A 27,649-nucleotide genomic window follows, 5' to 3' on the forward strand; every position below is an offset into this window, starting at 1 on the left:
GGGGGTGACTGGCCCACACTGCCAGTATCCTGGCAGAAGGCAAACCAAAAGAAATGGTCACCAGAAAAATATCCGTGCTGAGCAGAGGTGGTGTTGCAGTGACAGAGAGGCTGGCACCTGGCTCACCAAACCGGGTGCTGGCCAACCACTGTGGAGTCACCTTGATGATGGTGCAGTTCACGGGGTCTGTCCTGCTGCCATGGTACGGGCATTTCCAGTTTGTCAGAAACTATTCTGTCCGGATCCTGGGAGGACGTGATGATGGAAACCCTGAGCAGCACGGCAACGGAAAGACAACAGAGCTGGCAAGAGACATAATTACTTTTTTGAGCATCATGACGAGAACATACCACCTCTGTTAGGGCCCAGCCAATGTCATTTGCTCTTTGCTGGTGTCCAAGCAAGCCTGGTGCTGGGTTGTAACAGTGTGGCCTGAGGACTGGACATGTACAAACATTTTCATCCACTCTGCTCCTTTAAATATCTGCCATAAATATATAGCTCTTGCTGCATAAAAAACTCTGGTGATTAGCGTGATAAAATACATATTTAAATGTTCTTGCAAGTACTGGCATGGTTCCTAAAACTGTGAAAGGAAACCTTTCTGCAAGCCATTGAAAGGTGGTGGTTAAAACACCTACCTAAAGCATGTGTTCTGATGTATCTAAGAAATATTCTCGGGAAAATTTGAGATCTCTTTAGAAGCGCAAGATGTTGAGATGAAAAATCCTTTGGCAGCTAGGTTTTACAGTGGCATCTATTTGTGTATGTGGCAGCATGTCAACTGAGAGATGTATTTACTCGACCATCAACTATCTAGCCAAGGAGAAGCAGGAGAATATTGTACTGTGTTTTCCTGTAGGTATTAAACACCTGACCTAGAGAGATTCTGGACAAAGCTGGACTCTGAATGCTGCCCGGTTTCTGATCTTGGCCGTTTATTTGATTACAGTTAATTATGTGTTTGGAGGCTGTGACCCACCACCCTTTTTTTCAATCAATAGGTGTGAAGCGGATATTAACACGACACCTAATCTAGAAAAAATAACAGTTAACACCCTGGGTATGGCTCCTTCTGAGCCTTGAGAAAGCCATAGATTTCTCTAACCTCCTGTCTCCTGCTTGCGTTTTCTGGGCACTTTAATGTCTAGCAAAGGGCTCACTTAATCAGCTGTATTTTCCTCTTCACTGGTAATTGTTGGTAGCCGACTATTCAGTGATTTAACTTCCTATTTTCCAATCTACCTCTTCTCCCAGCAAGCGTCAAAGCAAAGGAATCAATTTGACCTTTTTCAGCATTTTAATAGCAGCAAACACAAAAGTTACAGCACAGGATGAACTTGGGTTGAATTTTTTGTTCTTGGCTTTCTAGAGAGAGGCTGGAAAAGCAAGCATTGTATAAGGAGAGTCGATCACTTTCCAGCTAGATCTCCCGTAAAAAAAGATCTTCATTCTTGGTCTCTTTACTTCACAGTGTAGCTGAAATGGGCCCCTCTTTTCAAAATATCCACAGGAGGATGCATTCAGAAAGAAGGAAGCAGGGCTTATAAGTGAGCAAGCTGTTCCTTCAAGCAAGACGGCAGCCCCGCAGCAAGCTTGTCGGCTCTGCCTAATGCAGAAGTTCCGTTACAGCCTGCCCCTCGGGACATGCCGCTTGCCAGGTGCCCCAGGGGTACTGTTGAAGTCCGAGCTTGGTGACAAAGTCTGGACTTCGAAGGGGCTTTTTCACGAGGCCCCTGACCTGCAGCTGCACGGATCCGATTCCTGCTCTGTGCTCTGGCCGGACCTGCGCGTTCCCCAGGCGTGCTGCTGCACCTCCTGGGGTTTCCTATGTGGCAAAGGGATCAGCAGCCCTTCCCGGCGCCTGGCTGCAGCTCTGCTGGCAAGGTGGGAGCTGCTCTCCATGCCCAGGCACCGCAGCCTTTGAGGGTCTGTTCCCTCTGCTCTGCACTCCGGTCCCAAAAGCAGCACTCACCCCACCTCCGCCACTGCCTCTGGAACAAGCACTTTGCCTTCCCGAGCATCCTGCCAGGCTGGATCCCACTGGCTGCAGGGTACCAGCTCTGCTGCCGGTGGTGCCTTGTGTCACGCTCTTCCGCTGGGTTCGGCCGAGGAGCTGTCATGCAGGGCCTGGGGAAGCCCGAGCTCTGCAGTCCAGCCGTGCTGCGCTCCTGGGAGGCCAGGCCCTCACTGTACCACGTCACTGCAGTAATGTCAGAGGATACGGTGGGGTTTCTCACACGGCTCTCAGGAAGAGGTAGAAGCCAGCATCTGGTGTGGCTTGACCTCCCTCGGGTGCTGGCTCGTTTTCAGCTGCGCATGTAACCGTGTCACCAGGCAGAAAGTTCTGCCAAGTTGACTTTTAAGACCGTGTCTTAACTATCAAAATAACCACACTTGAGATCAGTGAAAGTGACTGAGGGGACTGAAGCATTTGCTACGTCCCTGAACCCTTCCACAAAAGACTGATAAAACAGGTTTGGGCTATTCATTGTTTTGATAAACTGGGTTGGGCTTCTGCTTAGATGCAAATTTATCAGTGAAAATGCAGGTCCAGGCCACTGTGTAAGTAAGTAAGTAAGTAAGTAAGTAATAAGTAAGGCTGTGGAATGGAGAATAAAAGTCTCAGAGGTGCAGAAACGGTGGTGAGGAGCAGCCTTCAGGGTGCGGTACAGCAAAGTCGCGGGCAGCCTTTTCAGAAAAGCATTTCACCCTGCCTTGGTGCTTCCTGCAGCAGGATGCCAGGGGCTCTCTGCTAAATACGCCCAGCGAGGACCCCCAGCGCACCACTTGCCATCTGGTGCGACCAGTGGCAACTTTCTGAGACAGCAGGTAGTGTTAAGGGAGGGGAGAGCAAAAGTAATAATGCACATTGACTGAAAAAGAGAAGTCTTTCAGCATTTCCTGCCCTCCTTTCGCACTCAAAAATAAACCCCACTGGTATTGCCAGCTGTGCCCCTCGGCTTTGCTCCCTTGATGGACTGACCAGGCTGGGAAACGGAGCGCTGACAAGACTGGCAATGTCTCTCCCTAATAAATTTCCCATTGTTAGCACATCATCCATGGGGACAGAGCACCTCTTCCGCATGGGCTGCCCCAGCAAACTCTGACGATGATGGGATGCCTCCTCTCCATGCTTTCATCCTTCAAACCTCATTTCCCAATGGCCTCCTGTGGACAGCTCTCTGAAGAGGGCCCTGGATATCAGATTATGCCACCCAAGTGCTCTCAGCTTTACAGGACTGCCCATCTAACACGTTTTACGTTCCTACAGCCTAATTGTCACACCCATCTCAGAGTTCACTTTTATCCCTGGGAACATACTGGGCCGGAGTCACCACTAGATCTCCCATATTTTCAATTTGAAATGACAGACATTAGAGGGAAAAGAGACGATGGTACCACTGGGAAGCAGCGGCTATTTCTAAAACAGTAACACCCCCTACCCTCTACTAGTCCTGCCTAGGCTGAGGGGCAGGTGGGTCATTTGTAGTGGCGCTCTCCCTCTTTCACATTTGGTGTTGGTGTGTTTAACAGAAATGTGAGGAAACTGTTAACTGTAAAGATGGTGTGGGGCTTCGGATGCTCTGTGCAACCCTCTGCCCCTCCGCTCCCCCAGAATCATGGTTCCCCTTGCCTCGGGAAAAGGAGGACGCCCCAGGAGCAGAGCAGGCTGGTACCCAGGGAGGCAAGGCGATGCGAATGCTTTGCTCCAGCGGTTCCAGGTGTTTTGCCGGTGATCCGAACCTTGCGCAGCACCCGGCTCCTTGGTGTGCCTGCAGGGTGGGGGTCACCCTCTTGCCTCCTCACGCTGTGCATCAGAAAGAAAAGCACAAAAGATTGGTCAGGGCTGATGATCTTCTCGTCGTTTTGGAGAGGGCAGGCAACAACAACCGCCCTTGGAAAACTCTCAACAAAAAAATAATTCTGCCGTGCTGTGGTTTCTTCCTTCTCCCCGCTGTGTCTTCAGCGGCCTCTCCGCGCGCACAGAAAGCACGGCAGTACTCTGAAACGTGGTGGGCTCTGCGGTGGGCTGGGGCTGGGTTCCATCTACGGTGCGACTTTGCATTTCACACGCCCTTGCAGAAGTTGCTGCTGCTGCTGGAGCCAGAGGCATTTTCCCGGGGGCACCCGCCCAAGTGGCGGGACCCCCACTGCGGCTGGGCACAGCAAGAGCTTCCCTTGGCTGCTGGCGGGGCACGGCTCTCGCCCCCCGCCCGAAACCCCTCCCTCGGTCAGGCTCGGGAGTGCCGGGGGTGCCCTGGGACGGAGGAGCGCAAGTCTGGCCCCAAACGCTGCCCCCGGTCCCCCCGCCCCGCGGCGGCGGTGAGGATGCCCAGGCTGGTCGGGTCCCGGCGGCGGAGCCAGGCCCGCACATGGCGGGATGCCGCGGTCCCCGAGGGCAACGGGCCCGGTGTGGCAGCGCCGGGGCGGGCGGCTGCGATGCCGAGGCAGGTGGGGGGGCGGGAGCACCGCGGCCTGTTCTTGGGACAATAAAATGTTTTTCGTTCGTTTCCCTGCGTGAGGTCGGAGAAGCGCTGCCGGGATTCCTCGCTGCTGCCGCGGCCGGGGGAGAGAAGAGCATCTGGAAGGGATGGGGAGGGGGGGTGTCTGCTGTTCGCTTGCTCGGTTTACCGGGGGCTGCCTCCCCGGCAAGGGGAAGGGCCGCCCCGGAGCGGTTGTTCACCCAGCGGCTGCATTTCGGAGAGAACCAGCGGAAAACGGGCTCTGTCCGCCGGCTATTTTGGTGTAAGCAAATGAGAGCAAAGAAACGTTGGTGAAAAGGGAAGCGTTTAGCGAGAGGCAAACTCGCAGGACGGGGCCACGCGGCCGGGGGTCCCGGTGGGCCCGGTGCCGGCCCAGCTGTAGAGCCAGCCGGGGCAGCCGGGTCGCCCGTCCTGGGATGCGCCGGCGTCCGGAGCGGAGGGATGTGCGGGAGAAGGATGTACGGCTTTGGGATGCAGCAGAGCCGCGTCCATGTTAGCTCCTGGGGGAGACGAGGGGGCGCCGGGGGGGAGGGCGTGAGCCCCCGGTGCCTTCCTGGCCTCCCCACATGCGGGGACGGCCCTCCTTCCCCGCCGGCCGCGGCGCGGGGCTGCCCCTGGCCGCTCTGCCACCTCCCTTCGGCCCCCCGCGGGGGCAGCAGACCCCGGCCGGTCCCCCGCCGACGGGCGGTTTTCACGTCTGGGCGGGTTCCGTGAGAGCGAGACCTGGCGGCGGCGTGGGAGGCCGGGGGCGTGCGCGGGTGGCAGCGGGGACATCGCTGCCAGCGGGCCAGGGCGGCGGCGGCCCCGGTTTAACGGCAGATACCGTGTGGGGCTGGTGTTGATTTCGTTCCTTGCGAAAAGCCGCGCCGTTACTTTTTTTAAACACAGCCTCCCCCCCCAATCGCTTTGCTGAAAAATAAATCTGGGAACGATCAGGCCTCGTGAAATCTCCTCTCCCCGCCCTCACCGGCGCCGCCGAGGCCTCCGGGACGCGGCCGTGGGTCTGCAGCCGCGGCTCGGCACCGGTTGGAGGCCGCCATGCAAACGGGAGGTGCGGGGGGTGGGGGGAACCCCAGCAGTCCCCTGCACCCAGGGCCGGGAAATCCCAGCCCAGCCCCCTCCTCCCCACCGGCACCTCCGTCGGGCCGCTCGCCCCCGGGCTGCGCCCCGGCTTAAGGTCTTTTCCCTCCGCCGGGGGCGAAGGCCAGGGCAGGGCAGGGGGCGATGCCGGCGCCGGGGGTGTCTCCGCCGTCCCCCAGGCTCTGGCAGGCAGGTCCCCGTCCCGCCCCCGCTGCGGCCCGGCCCGGCCCGGCAGGGAGCGCAGCGCCGGGGCTTGCGGCGTCACCTCCCGGCCCGGGAAGGGGAAGTCGGTTCTGCTGAAAAGTTGGTGAGGGGTTGGACGGGTGGGGGCAGAGCGGGCAGGTGCCTACGCCACCGCCGCCGCCGCCGCCGCCGCCCTGCAGCAGCCGCCGGAGCGCTCGGGGGGCGGCTGGCTGCGAGCAAACTTTGATTCCTGCTACAACAGATGTCAAAGAGTTTTCTTGGGTTTTCTTGGCTGCGTCTGGGGACATCTTGTGATGTTTTAGAGAACAGGACATGATCTCACATGGCGAGGAGCTCTTTACTTTCTTAATCATTTCACGGTTCCTTCAGAGGCTTTTTTCCACCTAAAACGTTTAGTTTCAGCTCAGTGATCAGCTGCAAAAGCTCGGCGGGGAGCGGAAGAGTTGAATTATTCCAACCTGCGAGAGCTCCTTAAAAAAATAAAAAAAAAAAAAAAAAAGAAAATAAGAAGAAGAAAATAAAGAAAATAAAGAAGAATAAGAAAGAAAAGACGACAAGAAAGAAAAGACAGGAAAAGAGAAAATAAAAAAGGAAAAGAAAGGAAAAGAAAGAAAAAAGGTAAGAAAAAAGAAAAGGAGAAAACAAAACAAGGAAACACGAGGAGAAAAGAAACGAAGAGAAGAAGGAAAAAAGAAGGAAAGGGAAGGCTATAGCAACACGACGTGGAAACTTTTCTCGCTGCTCGTCTCCCCAAGCCCCGACAACCCGGGATGGAGTTGGAGAAAACCTACGGGACCCCCCGGGCTGGCCGCACAGGTGGGACGCGGGCTAGAGGCCGGGGGGTGGTGGGGGGGGGGCCGTGGCGACGCCGAGACCAGCCGCCGCGGCCGGTTACGCGTGAGCCGCCGCCCGGGGCAGGGTCGGGCGCGGCGGGGCCGGGGCCGGCTGCCTCTGGGGCATTCGGGGCTGCGCGGGGGGGGGCTGCCGGGACCCGCCGTGTCCCGCGGAGGGGCCTCGCGCCGGCGGCGAGGGCCGCCTGGGTGTCCGCCCGCCGGCCCCGCGGCTGGGGCCGGGAGAGCGAGGGCGTCGGTATCGGAGACCGGCGAGAGGGCCGGGGAGAGCCTCGTCCCGGCGGGGAGCGCGGCGGCGGCGTGGCCGTGGGGCCGGCGGTGGGTGCGGGTGCCGAGGCGGCCTCGCGGCGCAGCGGCGAAATGCAATTCCGAAGCAATCGATGGGGACTTTTATTAGTTAAATCGCCTGAATAATCGTTTAATCGATAAAGCATTTCATGGCGGCGCGCCGCACGCCCCGCGCGGCGGGAGCGGCCGGGGGCGAAGAGGGGGGGCCGGGGGCGGCGGTACCGGCAGCTCAGCCCGGGGCGGGCAGCGCGGCGCCCTGAGGCCTCTCCCGCCGCGGGAACCGCCGGTGCCGCCGCATCCCCGCGGGGTGTCGGTCCGGGGGGAGGCTTCACCCGTGGTGCCCCGCGCGGGGGGAGAAGGAGGAGGGAGGCCGATGAAGACCAGGCGGGGGGGGTGCCGCGCCTCCCGCCCTCCTCGTTCCAGCCAGGCCGGCGCCCCCCCCCTAGCCCCCGCCCCAACCCCGACATCTCCCTCGGGTCGAGGCGTCGAGCTGCGGGGGGGCGGGAGGGTCGACCCCCGACGGCTCCCGGCCCGGCCGGACCTCCACCCCCCACCCTGTCCCGTCCCGTCCCCGCGGCGGCGGCTGCGGCTGCACGGCCGCGCCCGGGAGTTTCGCGTTCAACGAAAACTCGCCCCTCGCTCACCCGCCCAGCGCCGCCGCCTAGGGGGGGCCCGGCCCGGCCCTGCCGCCGCCGGGGCCCCGAGAACGTGGGCCGTGGGTGCAGCGGCGGCGGGGGAAGGGGGCGGCGCTCCCCTGGGAGCGGCCGGCAGACAGCGCCTTCCACGGCCCCGGCCCTGCGGCGGCTGCCCGGGGAGACGGGACTCCGGCGCCCTCGGCGGGGCGGCAGGCCCCCGGCGGGGCCGAGGGTGGGGGATGTGGCTCGGCTGGACTCTGCCGTGCCCCCACGCTGACCCGCGGCGGGACAGACGCGGACAGGGGGAAGAGACCCTGAATTTCTGGCCCGGTCCGCAGCCACCGCAAGCGGAGGCCGGCGCAACCGGGTGTCAGGACCCGCGTTTCAGCGACCGGAGCGGCACACCTTCGGCCCCGGAGGCGGCGGTCTCCCCCTAGGGCCGTCGGGCCCCGCCGCGACGGCGGAGGGAGCGGGCGGGCGGAGACCGAGACCCCGACACCAGCCCCCGCCCGCGGCCTTCTGCGTCCTCACCCACTGCCCGGGCTGCCGGGGCCGGGGGCCATCGGGGACACACGGCCCCTGGACGCGCCGTCCGGCCGCCGGGGAGACCGACAGCCTCGGGAAGCTCCCTCGGGCTTGCCGGCTGACTCGCGTTCGCGGGACGCGCCGTCCCGCCGTCGAGGATCCCCCAGCCCTGGGATGCTCCATCCACCCGTCGGGGGTCCCGCGCCCACGGCCCCGGGAGGCGGGGCCCGCCCCCCCGGAGCCCTCCCCCTTCCCTCCACGGTCTCGCATGGCTGAGCCTCCGCCCTGCACCGCCCAGTGGGGGCGTGCAGCCACGCCCCCCGCCCCCATTGGCCCCTCTCCCGCCAATGGCCGTCGGCGCCGCCCGGCGGCCAATACGGGGCGCCGTCAAGTTAACTTTTGCGATTGGCCGGGGCGGTGAGTGACGGGCGGGCGCCGCCCGCTGCCGGCCCGCCGCTGTCCAGCCGGGCGGTGCTGAAGCGCCACCCGCCGCGCCGTCTCCGCGGGCGCGCTGAGCCGCGCAGTCCGGTCGCGGGGCGAGGCCGGGGGGCGGCGGGCGCGGTCCCGGGGCGGTGCCCGCGGCAACCGGCGGAGCCCCCCGCCCCGCCCCGCGCGCCCCCGCGCCGGCCCGCCCCCGCCCCCGCCCTCCTCGCCCGCCACAACCCCCGCCGCCCGCCGCGGGCCGGCAGCGCGCCGGGCGCACCGCCCGAGCCAGCCAGGCGCCGCGCCGCCCCGGCGAGCCCGGAGGCCGACGGCGAGCGGGGAGGGGCGGCGGCGGCGGCGGCCCCGCGGCCCGGCGGGCGGCGGCGGCGGCGATGGGGATGGGCGCGCCGCGCCGGCTCCCCAGGTCGGACGGCGGCCGCTGACGGGGCGCCTCGGTCCCGCGGGGCCGCGGCGAGGCGAGGCGAGCCCGGCCCCCGCCCCGCTCCCCGCCCTCTCGCACACCTTCCCCCGCCGCTCCCCTCGCACCACCGCCGCCCCGCCCGGCTCCGCGAGTTGCTGCGAGCGGCGCGGCGGGGGGCGGCACAGGCGGAGCGCACCGCCGCCGCCCCGGGACCGAGCCCCGCGGACGGGACGCCCGTCCCCGCTGCCGCCCGTCCAGGCCGCCGCGCAGCCGCTGGTGCCGCCAGCACAAAGAGCCGTCGGGCAGGGAGCGCCGGGCTCCCGGTCGCCGGACCGAGACGCCCGCCCCCTCCGCGCCCAGCACCGCCTCGGAGCCGGGAGGCGGGTGCTGCGGCTCGCCGGTGGCCGCCCGGGGAGCGGCCGGGGGCATAGGCGCAGTCCAGGGCGGCCGCTACTCGCCGCCCCCCCCTCCCTTTTCACCCCCCTCCCCTCCCGAGTCCCCGGACGTGGCGAGCGGCGCGGGGAGCCGCAGTCGGCCGGTGCTGTCGGATACCGCGACCCCGCTCCGGGCGGGACTCTTGGGGCTTTTTTTTTTGTATTTATTTTTGCCTTTTTGGGGGATTTTTTCTTTACTTTTTTCTTTTTTTTTCTTTTTTTTTCTTTTTTCTTCTTTTTTTTTTTTTTTTTCCGGTCTCCGGCTGTTTCCCCGCGCTTCCTACCCACCCCTCTCCCCAGCCCCAAACCCGAGCGCCGCCGGCGAATCGAAGTCTGCTCGGCGAGGCCGCCCCGGCCCGGACCGCTCCGATGGAAATACACTGTAAGCACGACCCGTTTGCAGCAATGCATAGTAAGTAGGCTGCTAGTTCAACTTCTCTGACACGGCTGCGACGGGCCCTGCGCGATCGCGGACGGGGCCACCGGGGCCACCTCTCCCCGCCTGCCCCGGGGCTCCGGACAAACGATGGTCCGAGGCTGATGCTGGCTCCGGGGCGCGGGGCTGCTCTGCCGCCTCCCCCCGGCCCCGGGTCACCCGCCTGCAGCCGCCGTGGCCCTTCGGGAAGGCCGGCGGGGTGTCGGGGGTGGCTTTGCCGGTGGATGGACGGCGGCGGGATGCTGAGGGGTTGTCCGAGGTTTATTTTCCCGTGCATAGATAGGTGCACACGCACGCTTAACTGCGTGTGTCTGTGTATATGCACGCATGCTTTTGTGTATATATATATATATATGTGTGTGTGTGTGTTTTGTTTGTGTGTTGATTTTTTTATTGTTGTTGTTTGGGATTTTTTTTGTTTGTTTCCTCCTAAATCGAATATGTGGGAAGAAAGCCACCCGGTATTTCCGAGGAACGGAAAAGTTTGCTATACGATATGCTCTCTATTTCAACATTTTGATATTCGTTAATTAAAAAAAACAACAACAACAAAAGGCAAAAAAATGCGAAGAGCACGGAGCGGGGCTGGAGGGAAGAGTTTCTTTATTTCTTTCTTATTTTATTTTTGATTTTTTTTTTAATCACCCAAAGAAAAGCGTAGCAATCCCGTGGCGAGCTCCGCGTCGGGCAGCGCGGTGGCAGACGAGCGGGCAGCAGAACTGGTTAACAGGTCGTGCGCGATGGGCTTGCCTGAGATTTGTTGTGCTTGAGAGGTCGGGGAAGACTTATCCATTAGCACAGTGTTATGCGAAATGACATCTTCTCTCACGGTGAGTTAAACGCTGCATTACGGCGAAAGATTGCGAGGAAATTTAAGGTAGAACTAACCTCATTTCCTGGTGCGCCGCAGCCTTTTAGCTAAAAGAAATTTGTTTGCGAGATAAACCAACCAGCATAAGGGCTGGAAATCTCCCTTCCTCCGTCTTCGCCTCGATCGCTGTTCATCCGGCCGCTGCCTTCTCCCTCCGTCCGTCACACGGTTTCGGGAGGTATCCGGGGCCGGGATAGCAGCCGGTAACGGGCATCTGCCGCCCCCGTGCAAACGGACTTTCCTCCCCGCGCAACACGGCGTTTTAAATCCGCGTTTATTTCTCTCCCGTCGTTGAACCCTATCACGGCTTTTTTTGTGTGTTGAATTTATGTATTTATTTTTTTTTTTTTAAAGGCGAACTTTACGGACGGCAAGCCCGCCGTGCGGGATGCGTGGGGGGGAGGGGGGGCGACGCGGGGCACTCGTTCCCGCCCGGTCGCGGGGGACGATCGGGACGCGGCGCTCTCGGACCCGGGGCCCGCGGGGGGCCGGACGCCCTGGGCGGGGGCTGCCGCGGGGGTTTCAGCGGCGCCCTGCATTATGGCCAGCCGTGGGAAATCGATACCTTCCGCAGAAATTTCGGGGCAAAACAGAAGGGAAAAAAAAAAAATCCCCAAACCAAAACGCCGGTCTTCGATCTGGGCCTCGGCCGCAGCGGGGGAACCCCCGGGGCCCTTCGCCGTCAAACGATCTCCGGAGCCGCGGCTCCCCGGGGGAGTCGGGGGGGGGGGGGGGGAAGGGGGGAGGCGACCCCGGTGAAACGCGGCGGAGGAGGGCGGGGGAGCCGGGGAGCGGCGGGGGGCTGCCGCCGGCAGGGCGAGCGGGGCCGGCGGCGCAGCCCGGGGCACGGCGGCCGGTGCCCGGTCGGTCCCGAATGGGACCTTGGCCCCTTCTGGCACCCCCGCGGTCCCCGCGACTTCCTCGTCCCGCGTGGGCACAGCCCGGGCCCACCGCCGTCCCGGGCGCTGGCGGGGGGGGGGGGGACACACGCAGCCGGGGCAGCCCTGACCCCTCCGCGGGCGGCTCCCCGGAACCGGCCGCCGTTCGGACACCCGCTTCCCTGCCCGCCGCAGCCCCGGGGCTCCGGCCCCTGCGCCCTCGGGCTCGCCCCCCGCCGGGAAGCGCCTCCGGCTCTCGCCCCGTCCCCGCTCTCCGCGGCGGGGCTCCGAGCTGCGGAGGGGGGAGCGGAGCAGCGCAACGACCGCGCTCCCCCGTCAGTGCGGCGGGCCGGGGGCTTGAGCCCCGTGCCCCCCGCCTCGCCTCTCGAAGTCCCCCGGCCCGACGGGGACTCCGGCGGCCGCAGTCGTCCGGGGAGCGCGGCAGCTGGTGAAGGGGACCCCGAGCGGGCGGGGAGCCGGCCCAGGCGCCGGGGCCGCTTTTCGAGACGGTGGCGGGTTTGTGGAGGGGTCCCCCGGCGGGAGGGGCGGCGGCGGCCCCGGTCTTTGTTCCCCCGGCGACTGGAGGGTCAGATGCTCTCAGCCTGGGCAGGCCCGGGCTCCGCCGGCCTCCTGGGGGCTGAGAGCTACGGGGTGAGAATCGGCCCTTTCCCTAAGGAAAGACATGTCTTAATGCTTCCTTTCTTTTCTTTCCTTCTTTCCCTTTCCTTTCCTTTCTTTCTTTTGCTTTCTTCCACTTGCTTGCTCTTTCTCTCTTTCTTCTCTCCCCTTCCTTCCTTTCCCATCCCTTTCCTTCTTTCCTCCTCTTCTTCCCTCTCCCCTTCCCTGACCTCCACCACCGGACCTTGCCGGTCAGATTGAATGCGCTGTGCGTGATTTTGTACAATCAAAGCCACTAGTAGGGGAGAAGCCCGAGGTCTCGTTCACTGCAGCGCTTCGGGGCTGCTCCTCTTCGCCTCTGCCGTTGAGTTGTCCCGGCTCCAACTGCAGCATCATCCCAGCCCCAGCGTGGCCTTGGGCAGGGTGGCTGAAGGCAGCCTCGGTGCCCGGGATCTGCTCCCCTGCTCTCTGGGACTGCAGGAGGGATGCACGAGCCTGGGGTCAGCTCAGCCACTGGCAGAGGTCTGCATCTCGCATTGATGAAGGCAGAGCAGACACTTGTCTGCTTGCCACAGGCTTTAGCTGGCTTTAGCAGTCATGTCCTTCATGTGGATTTCATTATGTGTTCTGACAGTTATAGAAGGTGTTTGCGAAGTTTGACAGCGGTTTATCAATGGTGAAATGACTGCATTTAAATAAAAATAGGTCTATATAGTAATTTTTCTTTTAAACACTGAGGCATTTGGCTTGCCAGCCTATTCAAGCCCTGTGCAGATAGATTTTCTGTATTATTTTTGTTTTGGAATTGGCATCCATATTTCCCCTATTGCTTGTTTTCAGCTTCTGCACTCCTCTGTAATCTAAGTAGTTTGAATGATTAACAACACGAGGGTTAATTAAATTACCTCACTTGGTATGTGGGATTATGGCATGTTCATGAGTTTTACACAGTTTCACTCCTATTCAGGTGGGTCCCGTTTTCGCCAGATACTTGATTCACCTTGCTAAAGGTGAACAGTGCAAATCTGCTCAAAAAGGAATAATATACCGGGCTTGCCTGACTGTTCATGTTTCATTTGTGGGATCATAATATCTTCCAAGACTGCTGTAAATTGTAAGAGCGGAAATCATGCTTTTTTTTTTGTTGTTGTTTTTTTTTTTTTCTCGATGAAGTCAAGGCATCTAGAAAAAAAAAACCCCACAACCCCTATGTATTTCATTTCAGGTAGTCTCCTTCTGTGCTCAGACGTAAATAGCCTGGAGTCTGAGCGATCACCCAGCCTTATTTTCATCCGATTTCCTCACCAGAGGCTCCCAAGCAGCCTCATCTCCACGGGGCAGCACCAGGCCTGCCCCTGTGGAGCCCACAGTCGGGCCAGGGCAGCTGCTGGTTTTGGGATGCCCACGTGCGGGGAGCTGGGCATGGCTGCATGGTTCCCCATGGCCATTTTCTTTCCACTTGGGGCTCGATCTGCCTTCAGGCAGGAGAGTCCTCCCCTCCGGCGAGTGGCATTGCGGCGGCGCAGGCAGCGCGGCCATGACCACCTCTGCGCGTCGGGTCCTGCAGCGCCCGGGGAAAAGCAGCCGGAGGTCGGAGCAACGCTGGGGAAACGATGTCCAGCGCTGGGGAGTGCTGGGTCTGGGGGTTCTGCCCTGAAATTCTCACACAGCTCTTCTTCTCCTGCCCTTTTCCCCCCTCCCCTGTGTGTTTCAGGACATGGAGGCGTCAATCAGCTGGGGGGTGTTTTTGTGAATGGCCGCCCCCTCCCAGATGTGGTTCGCCAAAGGATCGTGGAGCTCGCCCACCAAGGGGTCCGACCGTGTGACATCTCCCGGCAGCTCCGTGTCAGCCATGGCTGCGTCAGCAAAATACTTGGCAGGTAAAGGGGGGATGATGAATCCTTCTGTGTCTGTCAAGAGAAAAAGTGTCAGTGCCGGTCCCTGAATTGAAGGCTGCAAAGAAATGGACAATAGTAGAAACCTCAGGAAACTGGTCCAGTGAGGAGAGGGGCTTCATGACCGCTCACGTGGTTTTATATGCCTGGTGTGGGAAAAAAGTGCCATCATTCATATGTCTGGTTTGCCCCTTTCAGGGTTTCTCATAGGTAATTGTAACAGAAAGTGCAAAATGCCATGTGGGGTATATTTGCTATATATATGGCGTATGTCCTGCACCTGTCTGTTCTGAAGAAGTAGAATAAATCTGGGAGTCATCTTTAGTAAAATGAAAAAAAAAAAAAAGTTGTGGAAGTTGCTTGTTTTGCTTTCTGAAGAGGACTCTCTTTTTCGCAATAATACCTTTATATATTGCATCAGCATTGCCATGCATTCATTCCCACAGGCTGTTCTGCAATCTGTCCCACTGTTTAATTCAACATATTTTTGCACTCTTGTGCTGGAATATGTTCTTAATTAGAACACAGAACACCATGAGTAACTGTTAACCATCTTAATTCTGGCTATTTAGGGAGCAGCCCTCTGCTCAGGCTGCAGCTGCTCGAACCACTATGGCAACAGCAAATTAAACTCTAAATTCATGTATTTGCCTGATTTCATTTTAAAAAGTGACAGAGATTCAGGTAAAAAATGCCATGCTTGCTTCTTTGTATCTCGTGAACAAATCTGAACATATTTTTTGTAAAAAAATATATGTGTTAAAAGGGTTTTGGACCCCAGGTATTCTAAGGTACTTGGGCAAGTTATGTTAAGGAAAACATTTTTTTTTTTTTTGTTAGAATATCTTTTTCTTGATAATCCGGAAAAGTTAATTCCTGAACTATTTACTGAACTTTCACAGTTAACTTCATTGTTTGGCATTTTACTCTCGCTGTTTTCATTTTTACAATCTTTTTCTTTTCCAATTTTGACGCACTTCGCTTTCCTGGACATAGCATAGCTGCAAAGCCTGTTAAAGCAATTTTTTTGGGTAGTATCATGCAGAGGATCTGCTTGGGTTAGCAACATTTATGATCTTGCAATGGCCATTTAAGTGTTCAGCAGCAGACTGACTTGGCACAGCACAGGCCCCAGGTTTCGTAGCTCTTGGCACTCTTTTCTCCATAGCCCCCTCCTACCTGTACTTGCCCTAACTGGGAAATGGAAATCTGCCCGCACAGCCCCGCATGGCATGATTTTAGGGAGCCGCGTGGTCCAGCGTGCCGGTTGCTCTCAGTATCCCCGCTTTTTCTCTCAGGCCTTCATTTACAGGGGGATAACGTTCTGCCTGCAAGCTACATGCGTTCCTCCCGGCGTAGGTTTGAGGATGCTGATGCATTTGCTATTCTAGAGAGGAAAACTTTCCATATCTGAAACCTGCCTGCCCATCATGGGCTGTTTCACTGGGATATTGCTTTGCATCTGCTGCCGGCATGGGCTCCTGCTCGTGGCTGGCATGGCTTGGCTGGTGATTCTCTCTGCTGCACCAGAATTTCCACTGATCGCCGTCAGGACCAGCGCACAGCTAAGAAACAGGCAATTTATTTACCTACCAGGCAAATGTCTGATGGTTTTGCTTTTGGTAGTTTCCATAGGTTTACTGTTAGATATATTTGCACTATAGAGCTGGGAGTGAGGCTCCAGAGCTTTGTCATTAAAGTTGTCAACAATAAATTGGAATTTCATAGCTCATTATTTTCATAACTAATAATTACAGTGGGTAAAATGTCACTGTAATTGCAGCTCTGTGTGTGTGTGTGTTTTCGTGTGCGTGAAAAAATGAGAATCATAACAAATCCTTATGTTTGGAATGTTGTTGGTGGGAATTTTTCAGGTTTTGGTACAGCCTTAAAAAAACACTCAGGGGCAGGGAACCGGTAGTTGCAGTGCAAGCGAAACTCACCCCTCAGAAGAGGGTAACGCCGGGGTGCCCACTCTTCACCTGCACGGGGAACTGGCTGGGAGCAAAGGGTCGGGCCCTGATGTGCGTAAAATGAAGCCAACTGCGGCTGTCCTTGCCTTTAAAATGGAGACGGGAGTCAGGGATGCCCATGCTGTGCAGCCAGCGGGCCCTTCGACTGTGCCTAGGGTCATTGCTAGGGCGAAGAGGGGGGGGATGCCAGTGCCGTCGCTGGGTGACGGTTGTCCCCCCTCATAGCGAGACCTCTTGGCTGCAGGGGATGAAGGGTCTGGGCCCGATCCTGCATCCTCCCGCTCAAGGCATGTCTCCCGCTGGTGTGCGCGTGCCTTTGCAGGGCTCAAGGTGGCGAGGACGGGTGCGTAGGCAGTGGTTAGAGGATTTGGGGGTGGAGGTCTTGCTGGCCAGAGGGTACCAAGGGCTTTGTGTCACCCCCCAGTGAGCTTGCCACTGCTGCGGCACGGTGGTGGCGAGGGATTTTGTCATCATGGCTTAACTACAGCAGTGAGTCAGCTGTGGAAAACACGCGGCCACAGCTTCCCGAGCTGCTGGCTGATGTGACGCTCAGCTGGGCTGTCCAGCATCGTGAGGCAGTTGCCACCATGTCACAGCGCAGTGAGGCCCTGTTGGAGAGAAGCACCCCAGAACACTTGCATGTTTTGACTGGAGCTAAGTAAATTGTGACTTTTTGTTTGGTAGCATTCCATGGTATTGTCTGGCGTCCTCCTACACCCTCCTCATGGGAGAGGTGCCAGCGGTGAAGGTTTTGAGGCCAGGGGTGCAAGTTTCTAGTAGGTTTACGGTTTGCATTCACCATTGTTTTGTCATGTCCTCAGGAAGCATGGGGGGAGCTGAATCCTGCCCTCAGGCTAGGCTGTGTTTGGGGACACCTAAATGACTGCACGATTCTGTACCGGGAGGGTTAATCCATCTCGGACACTTGATGCTTTCCATTACTAGTATTGCTTAAACGGCTTGTGGAGACTGGTGGAGTCCACACCTGCATCCAGAATATCTGAAAACACGCAAACGCCACGGTAGCGGTCTCTTTAAAAGGAATTTAAGGCCCTGCACACAGAGCTCTCCTGGAACAATTGAAAACTGGTAGCCTGGCAGGAATTTCATGAACGTGGTTGCATGTTACAATGCGACAGACTTTGGCTGCGCAGCCCGTTTGTGTTCTGCTCACGCTGGAAAGATTGGGGAATGAATGCTTTTTTTTCCCCATGTACTGGGCATGTCGAGTAGCTGTGGAGAAAATACGTTAATAAACAGTCTTTATGTTCTTCTTTGGGAGTCATTTCTGAGCTCCCGATTAGAAATACAGGCACAGAGTGTGGAGTGGACATGTTGAAGCTGCTGAGACTGTGCAGCTCAGTGGGTGTCTGGTTGAAAGGCTCACGGTCTGCGCTGTACAGAATGGATGTGCTGGGTCCGGGCAGGTGGGGCAGGTAGGCATGGGGTTTATTTTTCATGCGGTCATGCGAAAATTCACAAGATACAAAGAAGCGCCTGTCTGGGAGAGCGCCTCGTATGCTGGGCTTCCTGACAGTGCCAAGGAGCACAATCTCATTTCTTGGTCTGCCTTCCGTCCCTCCAGGGATCAAAAATGACTTCTGCTCTTAGCAGCGTTTTCAAAGCTTTGTTTATTAAAAGGGGAGGTCGGTAGGACGTGGGATGTAGCTGGGACATACTGTTGCAATGCTATCCAAAGCAGTTCCTCCTGTGTGATTTACATGTGAAGAAGCCTGGCGGGTTGCTGTGGGTTCAGGGACCCAGGGCTCTGCCTTTCCTGGCGTGGTGGTCGGCAGAGCTGCTGGTGTGGGTAAGGATGCTGTTCCTGAGGAAGGGCCACGGAGTGGTCACATAAGCTGACCTGCACACCGTTGGGACCCCTCCAGAGCAAGGGCAGCACTCTTGTCCTTCAAATCTGTGCTTGAAACTACTAGAAATGTTAACGTTAGAAAGGATGCATTTTGAGAAACACTTAACTCTCAAAACTGTGATATGCGTGCTAAAACCATAAAATGGGAAAAAGTTATGGCAGCATGTTTATCCCAGAGGTGCAAATAAAATACAGTACCTAACTTCATTTCGCTATGAAATGATAACAAGACGTAGATATTAATGACAGAGAGTTTCTGTAGAAACAGTAATTTGCTACAAAAGAGTCCAGCACAAAAAGTGGTCTTTGGTGTGATTTGTTTCTATTATTGCCGGTACTGCTGATTAATAACACACATTTTCAGTTAATTTTGGATCCTGGCATGCCCTTTAATCTTGCATTGTTTCTTTTGTCTTGCTATTACAGAAAAACATATATTGTATCTTGAGGCCCAATTCCAATTACTATAAGTTAATCTGTTAGGTGATAAAGCACTACATAGGCAGAAAATGTGTATGTGGAAGTGAAGATGTATCTTAGGATTTGCTGGGGTTTGGTTACCTTGAAATTATTTTCTCTATAAATCTCGAAGCATGTTCTCTGTCTATTTGTGATAACTAAAGCTTTGTTTTGGATGTTGTCCCAGGTATTATGAAACTGGGAGTATTAAGCCTGGAGTGATTGGAGGATCAAAACCAAAGGTCGCCACACCCAAAGTCGTTGAAAAAATTGCAGAATACAAACGCCAAAATCCCACCATGTTTGCCTGGGAGATCAGGGATAGACTCCTTGCTGAGCGAGTGTGTGACAACGACACCGTGCCCAGCGTCAGTTCAATTAACAGGTAAAGAGATCTGTCTGATCCCGGGGAGGGATGCTCCTCGGAAGCACTGTCACTGAACCCTCATTTAGAAGTGCAGCTTGCCTGGGTTTCCTGATGCATTTGGGGCTGGGGAGCAGCTGTGGGCTCACCTTGGCAGCCAAAGCGTTGCAGGTGATGGGCATTTCTTGGACTGGGCAGGTTCTGCAGCTGGCCTTTGCTTCTTTCCCATCCTTTTCTCGGTCTGTGAGTTGCAGTCCTTGCCAGTGATGATCCTGCGTGCTTGCTCTGAACGAGACCTTTGTTCTGCTTGATGGGGTGGGGGTTCAGCAGGATGTTCTTCCCCCGGGGAAAGCTCAGATGGCCGTTGGGTGGGCTAGCAGTCGCCTGGGGAAAGAGGGGGCCAGGGTGCCTGGAGGAGGGAACCCAAGGCACAGGTCTGAGGTACCACTTCTGTCTTCCTGATGCCTGCTCAGTGTTGCTGAAGGTGGCACCAGAACAGTGCTGGCCGTTACTGTCAGCATGAACATCACTGGGAGAATTGGGTTGGTAGCTTTCAAGTGCCTCAGCTGTCTGCTTGTTACATGGACGCACTTAAGTGGCCTTGAATTGCTTTTGTAAAAATGCAGGAGAATCTCATTTGGAGACTCAGTTCCACGTTTGGGAGTTTTGCCATGACCTCGCTGGGCAGAACTGGGCTCACAGAGGGGTCTGGAGCTATAGTGACCTACTGCTATCCCAGTTACACCTGTCCTTGCCTGCTTCCTTCTGAGTCGAAGAATGTCTGAAGCCGGTGTTAAAAAAAGCCCCAGTGAAATACTCTGTTATGCCTCCAGCCCTGCCAGACTGATAATAAGGGATTAATACTTGGAAGGCAGAGCACTTGGGCAGCCTCATGCACACCCACACTCCTGGCAAGCAGAGTCCTTTCATTTTCGCAGAGGATGCTCTGCGCCGGGCTTCGACCTCACCACGCTGGTGAGATGGTTTTCACTTGTGCGATTGAATGCAAATTCCTTGAATGCAGCTAGCTATAAAGTCCCATCTGTGTCCATGGACGTGAAGTAAATTGATGCAATATTCTTTTATTGGCTATCCCAACCTGATTTGCATTCATGGAGTTGCCGCTTGAGTAGCCGGAGTGGCTTTCCCAGCCTTAGTGGAGAGTGGTGTCTCTGCCTTGTTGAACAGAATGTTGAGTCATACGTTTGCGTGTTTAAGAGCAAAAATGGGTCAGTTCACGTGGAGCCTTCGCTGCTGCCTGGGAGTCCCTGACTCACTGAGGCTCCGGATCAGCATGCGGTAACCCTACGGACATGGCATTTTCAGTTTTAAAAAGGATTTGAGAAATAATGTAGACAGCAGGAAAACCGAAGGAAAATACAACTCTGCCTGACCTCAGGTAACTGAGGGCAAGCTCTGCTTCCATAAAGTCAACTTGAGCCCTGCCGTGTGAGAAGCATCGCTCCTGTGAGCAGACCTGTGTTTGTGCAGTAGGGCTTCAAGCATCCTCCAAAAAACTACCAAAAAGGCAATCATAGCTCCAGGGAAAAGAGAGATCAAGTAACCTCCAGTCATGTTTTGACACAGTTTCCATATTCTGCCTCTTGCTGTGTCCTTGTGTGGTTCTGCACTGATAATGTCCACACACCCACTGCCACTGCATTAGAAACCTGTTTCTTAATTCGCCACAAAGTGGTTTTTTTTGGCCGGAAATCTCATCCTTTCTCATCTGCTTGTGGCCGTGGCTAAGATCTTTCAATTTTCTTAAAGGTGTGTAATCCCTTTTTAGAAATACAAGCAATCTTTTTGAGTCAGTCTCTTTACCTGGATAATTGTTTTGGCCAGCCCGGGAGCACATCCTGAAAACCCGGACCAAACTGTCATGACAAGAAAGCTGCAATTCACGTCGGAACACTTGGCTTTACTGCGAAATCCTGCCTGTTCCGTGTTGTAGTCCCTGTGTTTTTATCTTCACGGTTAAAATGAAGGGTATACTTCAAGGCTTTGCTGGTGGGGATGTCACACATCAAGGATGCAGACCCCTGCTCACGATGCCCGTATCCGCTGCCGAGATGCAAAGCCGGGGCTGCCCTGCCCCCATGGACCTGAACCCAACCGAAATCGCACAGCGTGGTTCCTGTCCCACAGCAAGGAGGGTGAACCCGAGGAGCTGGCGTTCCTGCGGCGGAGAGGGTGGAGTAGCCACCCTGCTACCCCGGCCCCAGCCTCCCTGCTGAGGAACAGGGACGCACTGGGGCTGAGCTCTTCCCTTCATGGGAGCTGTTCTGGAGAATGTCAGGACTACTGGGATGAAGTGCAGTCAACACATCCCTGCTGCTGAGGGTGCCTTTTAGCAGATGAATTTGAGCTGCTGCCCCCACATATGAGTGAATAATAACTATTATTATTAATTAATAACATTCATTAATATTAATAATAGGCCACTCTTCCACAGCAGGAGCAAGTCTGTGTGATTAAGGCTTAATTAATCATTGCGATTAGTTTTGCTCAAATAAGCTGAGAGCTGCCCAGCTGCTTCGAAGTGCTTCAGTTCTCCATCCCTCTAGAGATGAAGATGTTTATGTGTCAGAAGGCTCCGGACACACTGCCCTCGCCACGATGGCGATGAGGCCTTGTGCTGGGGCTTGTTTCCACCCCTGCTCACACAGGGTCTTATGCCTTCGGCTGCTTTTCCCCACCAAAGCTGCGTGCACAGCTCCCTCTGACCCCCATGCCAGGTTGGCTGCTGCAGCCCGTGGCCGGGGACCCATCCACTGAAGATAATCTGGTACCCAGCGGCTTTGCTCTGGGGCTGGCAGCTGGATGATGGCTTACTAACAGACCAAAATCCTGCCAGCCTCCATCATATTTGTCAGAGGGACAGCAGTGTGTCTTCTTCTGGGATGGGGCCAGGTGCCAGCAGTGGTCGTTCCCGTGGTAGCTCACAGGGTGACTTTTTTGTCCCTGTGAATGCACCCCCACGAGTGCACCCCCACACCAGCTCCGTCTCACGGTTCCCTTCCTTTCGCCACTTCCAAATCCACAGCAGGCAGAAATGGAAGAAGAGTTTGTTAGGCAAAGAGAGGAGACGTGTTTACTGCAGCATCACTGCTGCAAAAACAGGGCATCAGGCAAGGAGTTGTGCGGTGAGCAAGCAGCGTGCGTCAACGAAATACCTGTTTCAATTCTGCTGCAGTCGGTGGCAGAGCGGTGTTGTCTCTGGAGGTGCTTCAGACCCTGTCTTGTCTTTTTTTCACTGTGCATCGGCAGGCAAGCACTTGGTTTTGCATGTCCCCAGCTCTGCTTAGCGGCTGCCCTCTGTCCTGCAACACAACACATGCCTTCTACTTTATCTGCATCTCTGAATTTTTCCTGGTTAACAGCACTGTCCCTCAGAGCAGAGGCTGTCCCCAGCGATGACGGTTCGTTTATTCAGCTTTTAAAATTTGCATTTAATCCAACGCATTTTTGTTTTAATAATAATTTGGGCAGGCAGGTCCTTTTCCCAGGCGTCCCATGTTCCGTGTGAGTACTGTACATGGGGTGGTCTAGGGACAGCCTTTTAAATGGATCCCAGCACCCAAGGGTGCACATCGCAGCCTGCTGGGACTCAGAAGTGTCCAGCCCCCTGAGGAGGGGGTGCTGGTCCCAGCAGGTGCCCAAATAGCTCTGGATGTCCTTTCCTGGGCGATAAGGACTAGGCCCTTAAAGGCACTGAAGCACCAAACACTGCAGCATCCTGAGGAGCACGCAGTCATCCCAGTATCCCTAATAACAGGGGTCGGGGACAAAAACATGGCCGTGAGTCGACCTGCCAAACTTTGATCTTGCAGCGGATGATGAAGGGATAATTAGCGGAAAGGCATTTTCGCGTTCATGCAGGTACCCTGAACTGAAAAAAAAAAAAAAAAAAAAAAAAAAGTGTCTGATGCCCCCTGCAATTGCGTGCTTAATGCTAAGTAGTCATTTCTTTTCAACTGCGCACAGGATCATACGGACGAAGGTGCAGCAGCCACCCAATCAGCAGGTCCCAGCCTCCAGTCACAGCATAGGTAAGGAGAACTTATTTTTTTTTTTTTTTTTAAGATTAAAAAAATAGTGTAATGGATAACAAATATTCTAAAGAACTTTTAATCATTCTTATGGACAGATAATTCTGCATAAAACACTTCAGCACACGTGCTAATGCGCCTTCTTTGTCATTCTCCAAGGGCTGAACATAGTAAATGAATTTTATAAATACTGCTAAAAGGTTTTGAATTTTACTGATTATTATGATAAATAGCTTTCACCATGAGACAGAAAATTGAAATCTAAACCAAAAAACCCCCACTAATGGGGGTCTATAGAATGTCAGATAATTAAAGTAATAAATCAAGAAAGGGATACTTATTCATAACATTTTCTGCATCATTAGTCAGTAAGTAGTTTTGAATGTGTTTTTTTTCATCTATCAACCATTCCTTCCGTAATTCTTTGTGCACTTGCAGTCTTGAGTGAAGCAAAACTTTCCAAAACTTTATTTCAGCCACAGACCAGCAACGCTGTGCCCCGTGGCAGGCGATGCTGGCAGAGGGGGTCCCTGGGAGGGGTGGCCCGTCTGCTGCGGCATCTGCAGCCCTTCGTGAGTTTGACGGTGTCTTTCTGGGGGGACTGCTCTGCCGTACCGCAGCAGGGATGGAGGGGCTCAGTCTGGGCTCAGGGATACTTTCTAGTTCTGTGAAAGCTGCCAGGGCATGGGTAGGCAGAAGGGGGGGTGGGATGGGGGCCCTGGCTCCCCTCTGCTTTTACAGTGGCGCTTGTGAAATGGGGAAGTGCTTGCTGCTCCCTCCCTGGCGAGGGTGGGCTGGCACTGAGACCCAGAGCGTGGGCACAGAGCTGCATGAACTCTTCGGGCTTGTCAAAGAAATCACGCTGCAGCCCCATGTCCTGAGCCTTTCCCCCTGGGAAATGCCAAAAGACTCTCGGAGGGGAAAGCATCCCTCATTTCCCTGTGATGGCTTAAAGGCTGCCTCTCCTTGAGGAAAACGAAGGCAGAGAAGAGAAAACTTTCTCAGAAGTTGGGGTTGATAGAGGCAGCAGCGGTTCCAGACGCAGGTTTGCTCCCTGTGGGCTTTGGCTGGGGGTGTGGTGCTGCAGTGGACCCCAGCCCATGCTTTGGGGCTGGCGGGGCTGTGCCAGCGCAGGCTCAGCCTGTGAGCTATGGAGGTGAGAGCAGTGCTCCCTCCTCTGCCTGCTTCCGCGCAGCTTCGGGTTCCCGCAGCATCATGTGGACACAGCATCTGCACCCCTGGCCAGCGCGTCCTGGCTTGTGCCAGCCGTGATGAGTGACCCCCACCTTGGCTGGGCACAGCTCGCACCCTTTCCTCAGGGCTCTGCCAAAGCGAAGTGGATTTAATTCCTATTTCGAGGAGCCTCAGGGCCTTTCCAGCTGTGTAGCACACAGCTGGCCATCCCTGGGCAACCCCAGATGTCTCTGGGGATCTTCGCTGGCTGGAGCCTGGTGGCTTGGGCCAGCAGGATGCAGGCAGCAAACCAAGCATAGCGAGCGCAGGCTGCTCTGCTCCCACAAGGTTCCTGCCCCGGGACCTTGCTGGGGACGCTCCTCTCCCTGCTCCGTCTGCCTTGCTGCAGTGGCAAGGCTGGTGTGTTGTCTGCCAGCATCCACTGGCCCAAGCAACGCGCCTTCCCACCGTGCCACGCTCAGGATGGGGCGACCAACTGCTAAAGAAGAGCATCGCCCATCCCGCAGCGCATGGCCCCAGCCCCTTGTGAGAGGGGTGATGGGTGCCCATGCTCCTGCTCCCACCCCTGCACAGGGCTGCTGCAGCACGCGGCTAGGCTGGGCTGACTGGGGTCCTTCCAGAGCCGGGGGGGGCCACGGTGGCCGGCAGAGTCCCAGCCCACCTTGGTCATGCTGTGGGTGCTGCTGGCTTTTGGGTAGGCTCGCGCTCGTGTTGTCCTGCCCGCTGACCGCCTGGCCTTGCCTTGCAGCCTCCACGGGGTCCGTCACCCAGGTGTCCTCCGTCAGCACTGACTCCGCTGGCTCATCCTACTCCATCAGCGGGATCCTGGGAATCGCCTCCCCCGGCACTGAGAGCAACAAGCGCAAGCGGGATGAAGGTAGTGGGAGCTGTTTTCTAGTCAGGGGGGCATGCACCACTGCATGACCAAGAGGGGTGGGATGGGACCGGGGCAGATGCTCTGTGCATGTGATGCGATGGAACCGTGGATGTCCCCCATCACCGTCTGCTGCGGTGGGGTTTGGTCCTATTTTGGCTGGCCTTTAGCAAGGTCACAGCCAAGCTGGGGATGTTTGGCATGAACTGGTGGCCAGAGGCAGGACCTCTCCGAAGAGCAGGGGCTTGTCTGTGTGTTTCAGAAAGCGTAGGTTGTGTGTCAGTTTTGAACCAGACCCTCCTCCTGAGTGGGGAACATCTCCCTCCTGCCAGAGAAAAAGGGAAGAGTCACCAATGTGTTGACTCTGTGGCTACTTGAAACATAGAATGTCAGGGAGGCATCTCCATCCAAAAAGAGACAGACAATTGACAGCAGAGCTGTCTGCTGGTCTGCAGGTCCCCCTGGCACCAGGATGCTTTTTGTCGGTCCAGAGGTGGAAATGAGCATGGTCTGGTTGGGGTTGGGTATTGCCAGTGCTCCTCAGATCCTGCAGGGTTTCTGGTCCTGTTTTTGTTCTGCGTCCTGGGTAGTTTCCTGGTGGAAGCACTGCTTTGGAGAGAAGGGAAAAGAGGAAGAATTCTGTGTTGGTGCCTTATGAAAGCGCCTTTAACCTAGAGCTTCCCTTTTGTTTAGTAAGGGCTTATGGAGGCGAGTTGAGGCCGTGACCGTGGACACATTTGCAGTAGCAGAGGGGACACCGGAGCCTTGGTGGGGATGCTGTGGTTGGGGCTGTGGAGAGCACCTGGAGGAGGGATGGCTGCCCACCCTGTGGCAGCACCGGTGGGCTGGGGGGTCCCATTTGTGCTTGGCAGGGGTGGTGCTGTCCTGCCTGCTTGGTCAAGCTCCTGCCCCTTGCTGTGAAGCAGCTGTGGTCCCTGGCTCCTGTGCTGTGCGTGTGGGTCCAGCGCCGCGCTGCAGCCAGCGTGGGGCTGCATCCCTGTGCTCCCTGTGCCCCGCCCCCCCCGCCACTGCCTGGCCACACAGGGATGGAGTCATGGGCAAGCAAGTGGGCAGAAGCCGTAGCGGCATTAATTGAAGCGGTGGGGAAGGCTGGCTGAAATGGGGCAAGCAGCCTGGCGCAGGAGCTGTGCAAACAGGGTTGGGTGTCTGGCTGCACTGGTGGAAGTGCCCAGTCAGGTCATGGAGCAGTGCTTGTTTTACTTCAACTGGGGGAAAAACTTCAAGAGGTTTGTGGGGCCAATTTCAACCTTGGGGGGACTGGACCGATGTTGGGCGTGGAAAACTCGCTCTGTTCAGGTACTTGCTGAGTATGCCGTTGTTGTTACTTAACTCTGCGATTGTACGTCTGGTATTTTTTTCCAAATCAAGGCCCCAGGTGCATAGATAAATACATGCGTTCAAACAGGTAGGGTAGAATTTTCTGTTTTATCAGCCAGTTCAGGAGAGAGGCCAATCTGTGTTGAAACCACATGGCTCTGTCACAGCCCTGTCCTGAGGCACTGGTTCCTGTGATTACAGAAGGCTCTGGTTTAATGGTAGAGCAAAGAATGAAATATTTCCTTGGGAAGAGCTGAAGCAGAGCTGAGAAATTCCCCAGCTTTTGCCAGTTCACATTGAGAAGGGAGCACGTGATTTCTAAAACAACCGCATTGTTTTGGCAGGATGACTCATGATTTTCGAGCGCATAAGCTGGACAGTAATGCTGTCCTCAGCAGACCATTTAAACTGCTTTTATAATAGGCTCAGGGCTACAGATTTGGAAAGGCGAAGTATTAAACAGATACTTCGACACCTTTGTCTGTTTGATGGGATCCCCGGGGGGGTCCATAACCCCTCCCTTCCTGCTCAGCACAAGGTGCCTCTGCATGGGTGGGCGCAAGGTGCCCACGGAGCCATCCCAAGCTCCAGTGCTGCAGGTGATGGAGAGGTGGGTCACACACGCTAGCCTCTAACGTGAGGAAGGGAAGCACGTCATCTAATTATGGCCTGTATCATGATGCAGATGCACAAGGGGGCAGAGTTAACTTTACCATTTGCCTGACTTTGGAGAGCTGATAAGAGACTACACCACCTCGCAGCGTCTCTTGCGATCTCGTGCTGTTTCTCGGTAGCTGTTGAAAGGTGCATGCCCGCTGCCGTACTTCCCTGTGTACATCTCTCGGAGCCCTGAGCGGTGCAGCGCTTGTCCTGTGGTCCTGGCTCCCCTTGGCCAGGGAGCGAAGTGGGGTGGACTTGCCCCGCTAGCTTCCAGCTGCATGCTCGGTGTGATTCATGACTTCGTTTTCGTTCTCCTCACTCTTGCCATTCTTTTAGCAGATGTCCCCAGTCTTTAACCCAGTGGGGAGCTCGCTGGGTAGCAACAGGGGCAAACCAAATCATACAGTCTTTATTGGTTTATATAGCTGAAGGTGTCATTTTTTTTTTTTTCCCCTGTTGTAATACGGACTTCGAGCAGATGTGCCTTCGTGGGGGATCGGTTCCTTTCGCTTGGGGTTAAAGGACATGCTACTGGAGACTGACATAAGAAGCAGGCTGCTCTGTAACAAGTCAGAGAGATACAGTCGGCCACTGCAGCCTCGAGCAGCAGAAGCTGCTGGGCAGCAATCGCCCTGTTTTGCAGAGCCCACCCCTCCTTCCCCCTTCGCTCCTCTCTCCCCAAGCCCTGTGGGCTGCAGAGCTCTGCAGGTACTGGGGAACTGGCAGAAGGGCTTAAGCCCAACAGAGCGATGCTCCTGGCATGTTCATGCCACCCCACCTGAGAGGGACCCTGGAACAAGCGCACGTGGCAGAGGCACA

General features: G+C 56.4%; 1 protein-coding gene and 1 long non-coding RNA gene across 5 annotated transcripts in view; one reads left to right on the forward strand and one right to left on the reverse strand.

Moving 5' to 3' along the window:
* Positions 1–1,281: 1,281 nt before the first annotated feature.
* On the reverse strand, positions 1,282–4,085 carry LOC130143113 (uncharacterized). The gene is made up of 2 exons (XR_008819642.1): positions 1,976–4,085; positions 1,282–1,828 (listed from the first exon to the last, which is right to left on the reverse strand). It is a non-coding gene; the product is annotated as an uncharacterized LOC130143113 (long non-coding RNA).
* Positions 4,086–5,093: 1,008 nt separating this feature from the next.
* Positions 5,094–27,649, forward strand: part of LOC130142532 (paired box protein Pax-5) — a 139,364-nt gene continuing 116,808 nt past the window's right edge. Inside the window, exons 1-6 of one of the 4 annotated variants that reach the window (XM_056324665.1) lie at positions 5,094–6,587; positions 9,649–9,760; positions 13,866–14,031; positions 18,536–18,733; positions 22,700–22,764; positions 24,707–24,835. In XM_056324665.1, coding sequence (XP_056180640.1) covers positions 9,718–9,760; positions 13,866–14,031; positions 18,536–18,733; positions 22,700–22,764; positions 24,707–24,835 — 601 coding nt within the window. In that variant the 5' untranslated portion in view covers positions 5,094–6,587; positions 9,649–9,717. The remainder of the gene's footprint in view (positions 6,588–9,648; positions 9,761–13,865; positions 14,032–18,535; positions 18,734–22,699; positions 22,765–24,706; positions 24,836–27,649) is intronic. The other 3 variants (XM_056324667.1, XM_056324664.1, XM_056324666.1) reach the window with 3 other exon arrangements.

Source organism: Falco biarmicus, chromosome Z (assembly GCF_023638135.1).
Source record: "Falco biarmicus isolate bFalBia1 chromosome Z, bFalBia1.pri, whole genome shotgun sequence".
Classification (NCBI taxonomy): domain Eukaryota; kingdom Metazoa; phylum Chordata; class Aves; order Falconiformes; family Falconidae; genus Falco; species Falco biarmicus.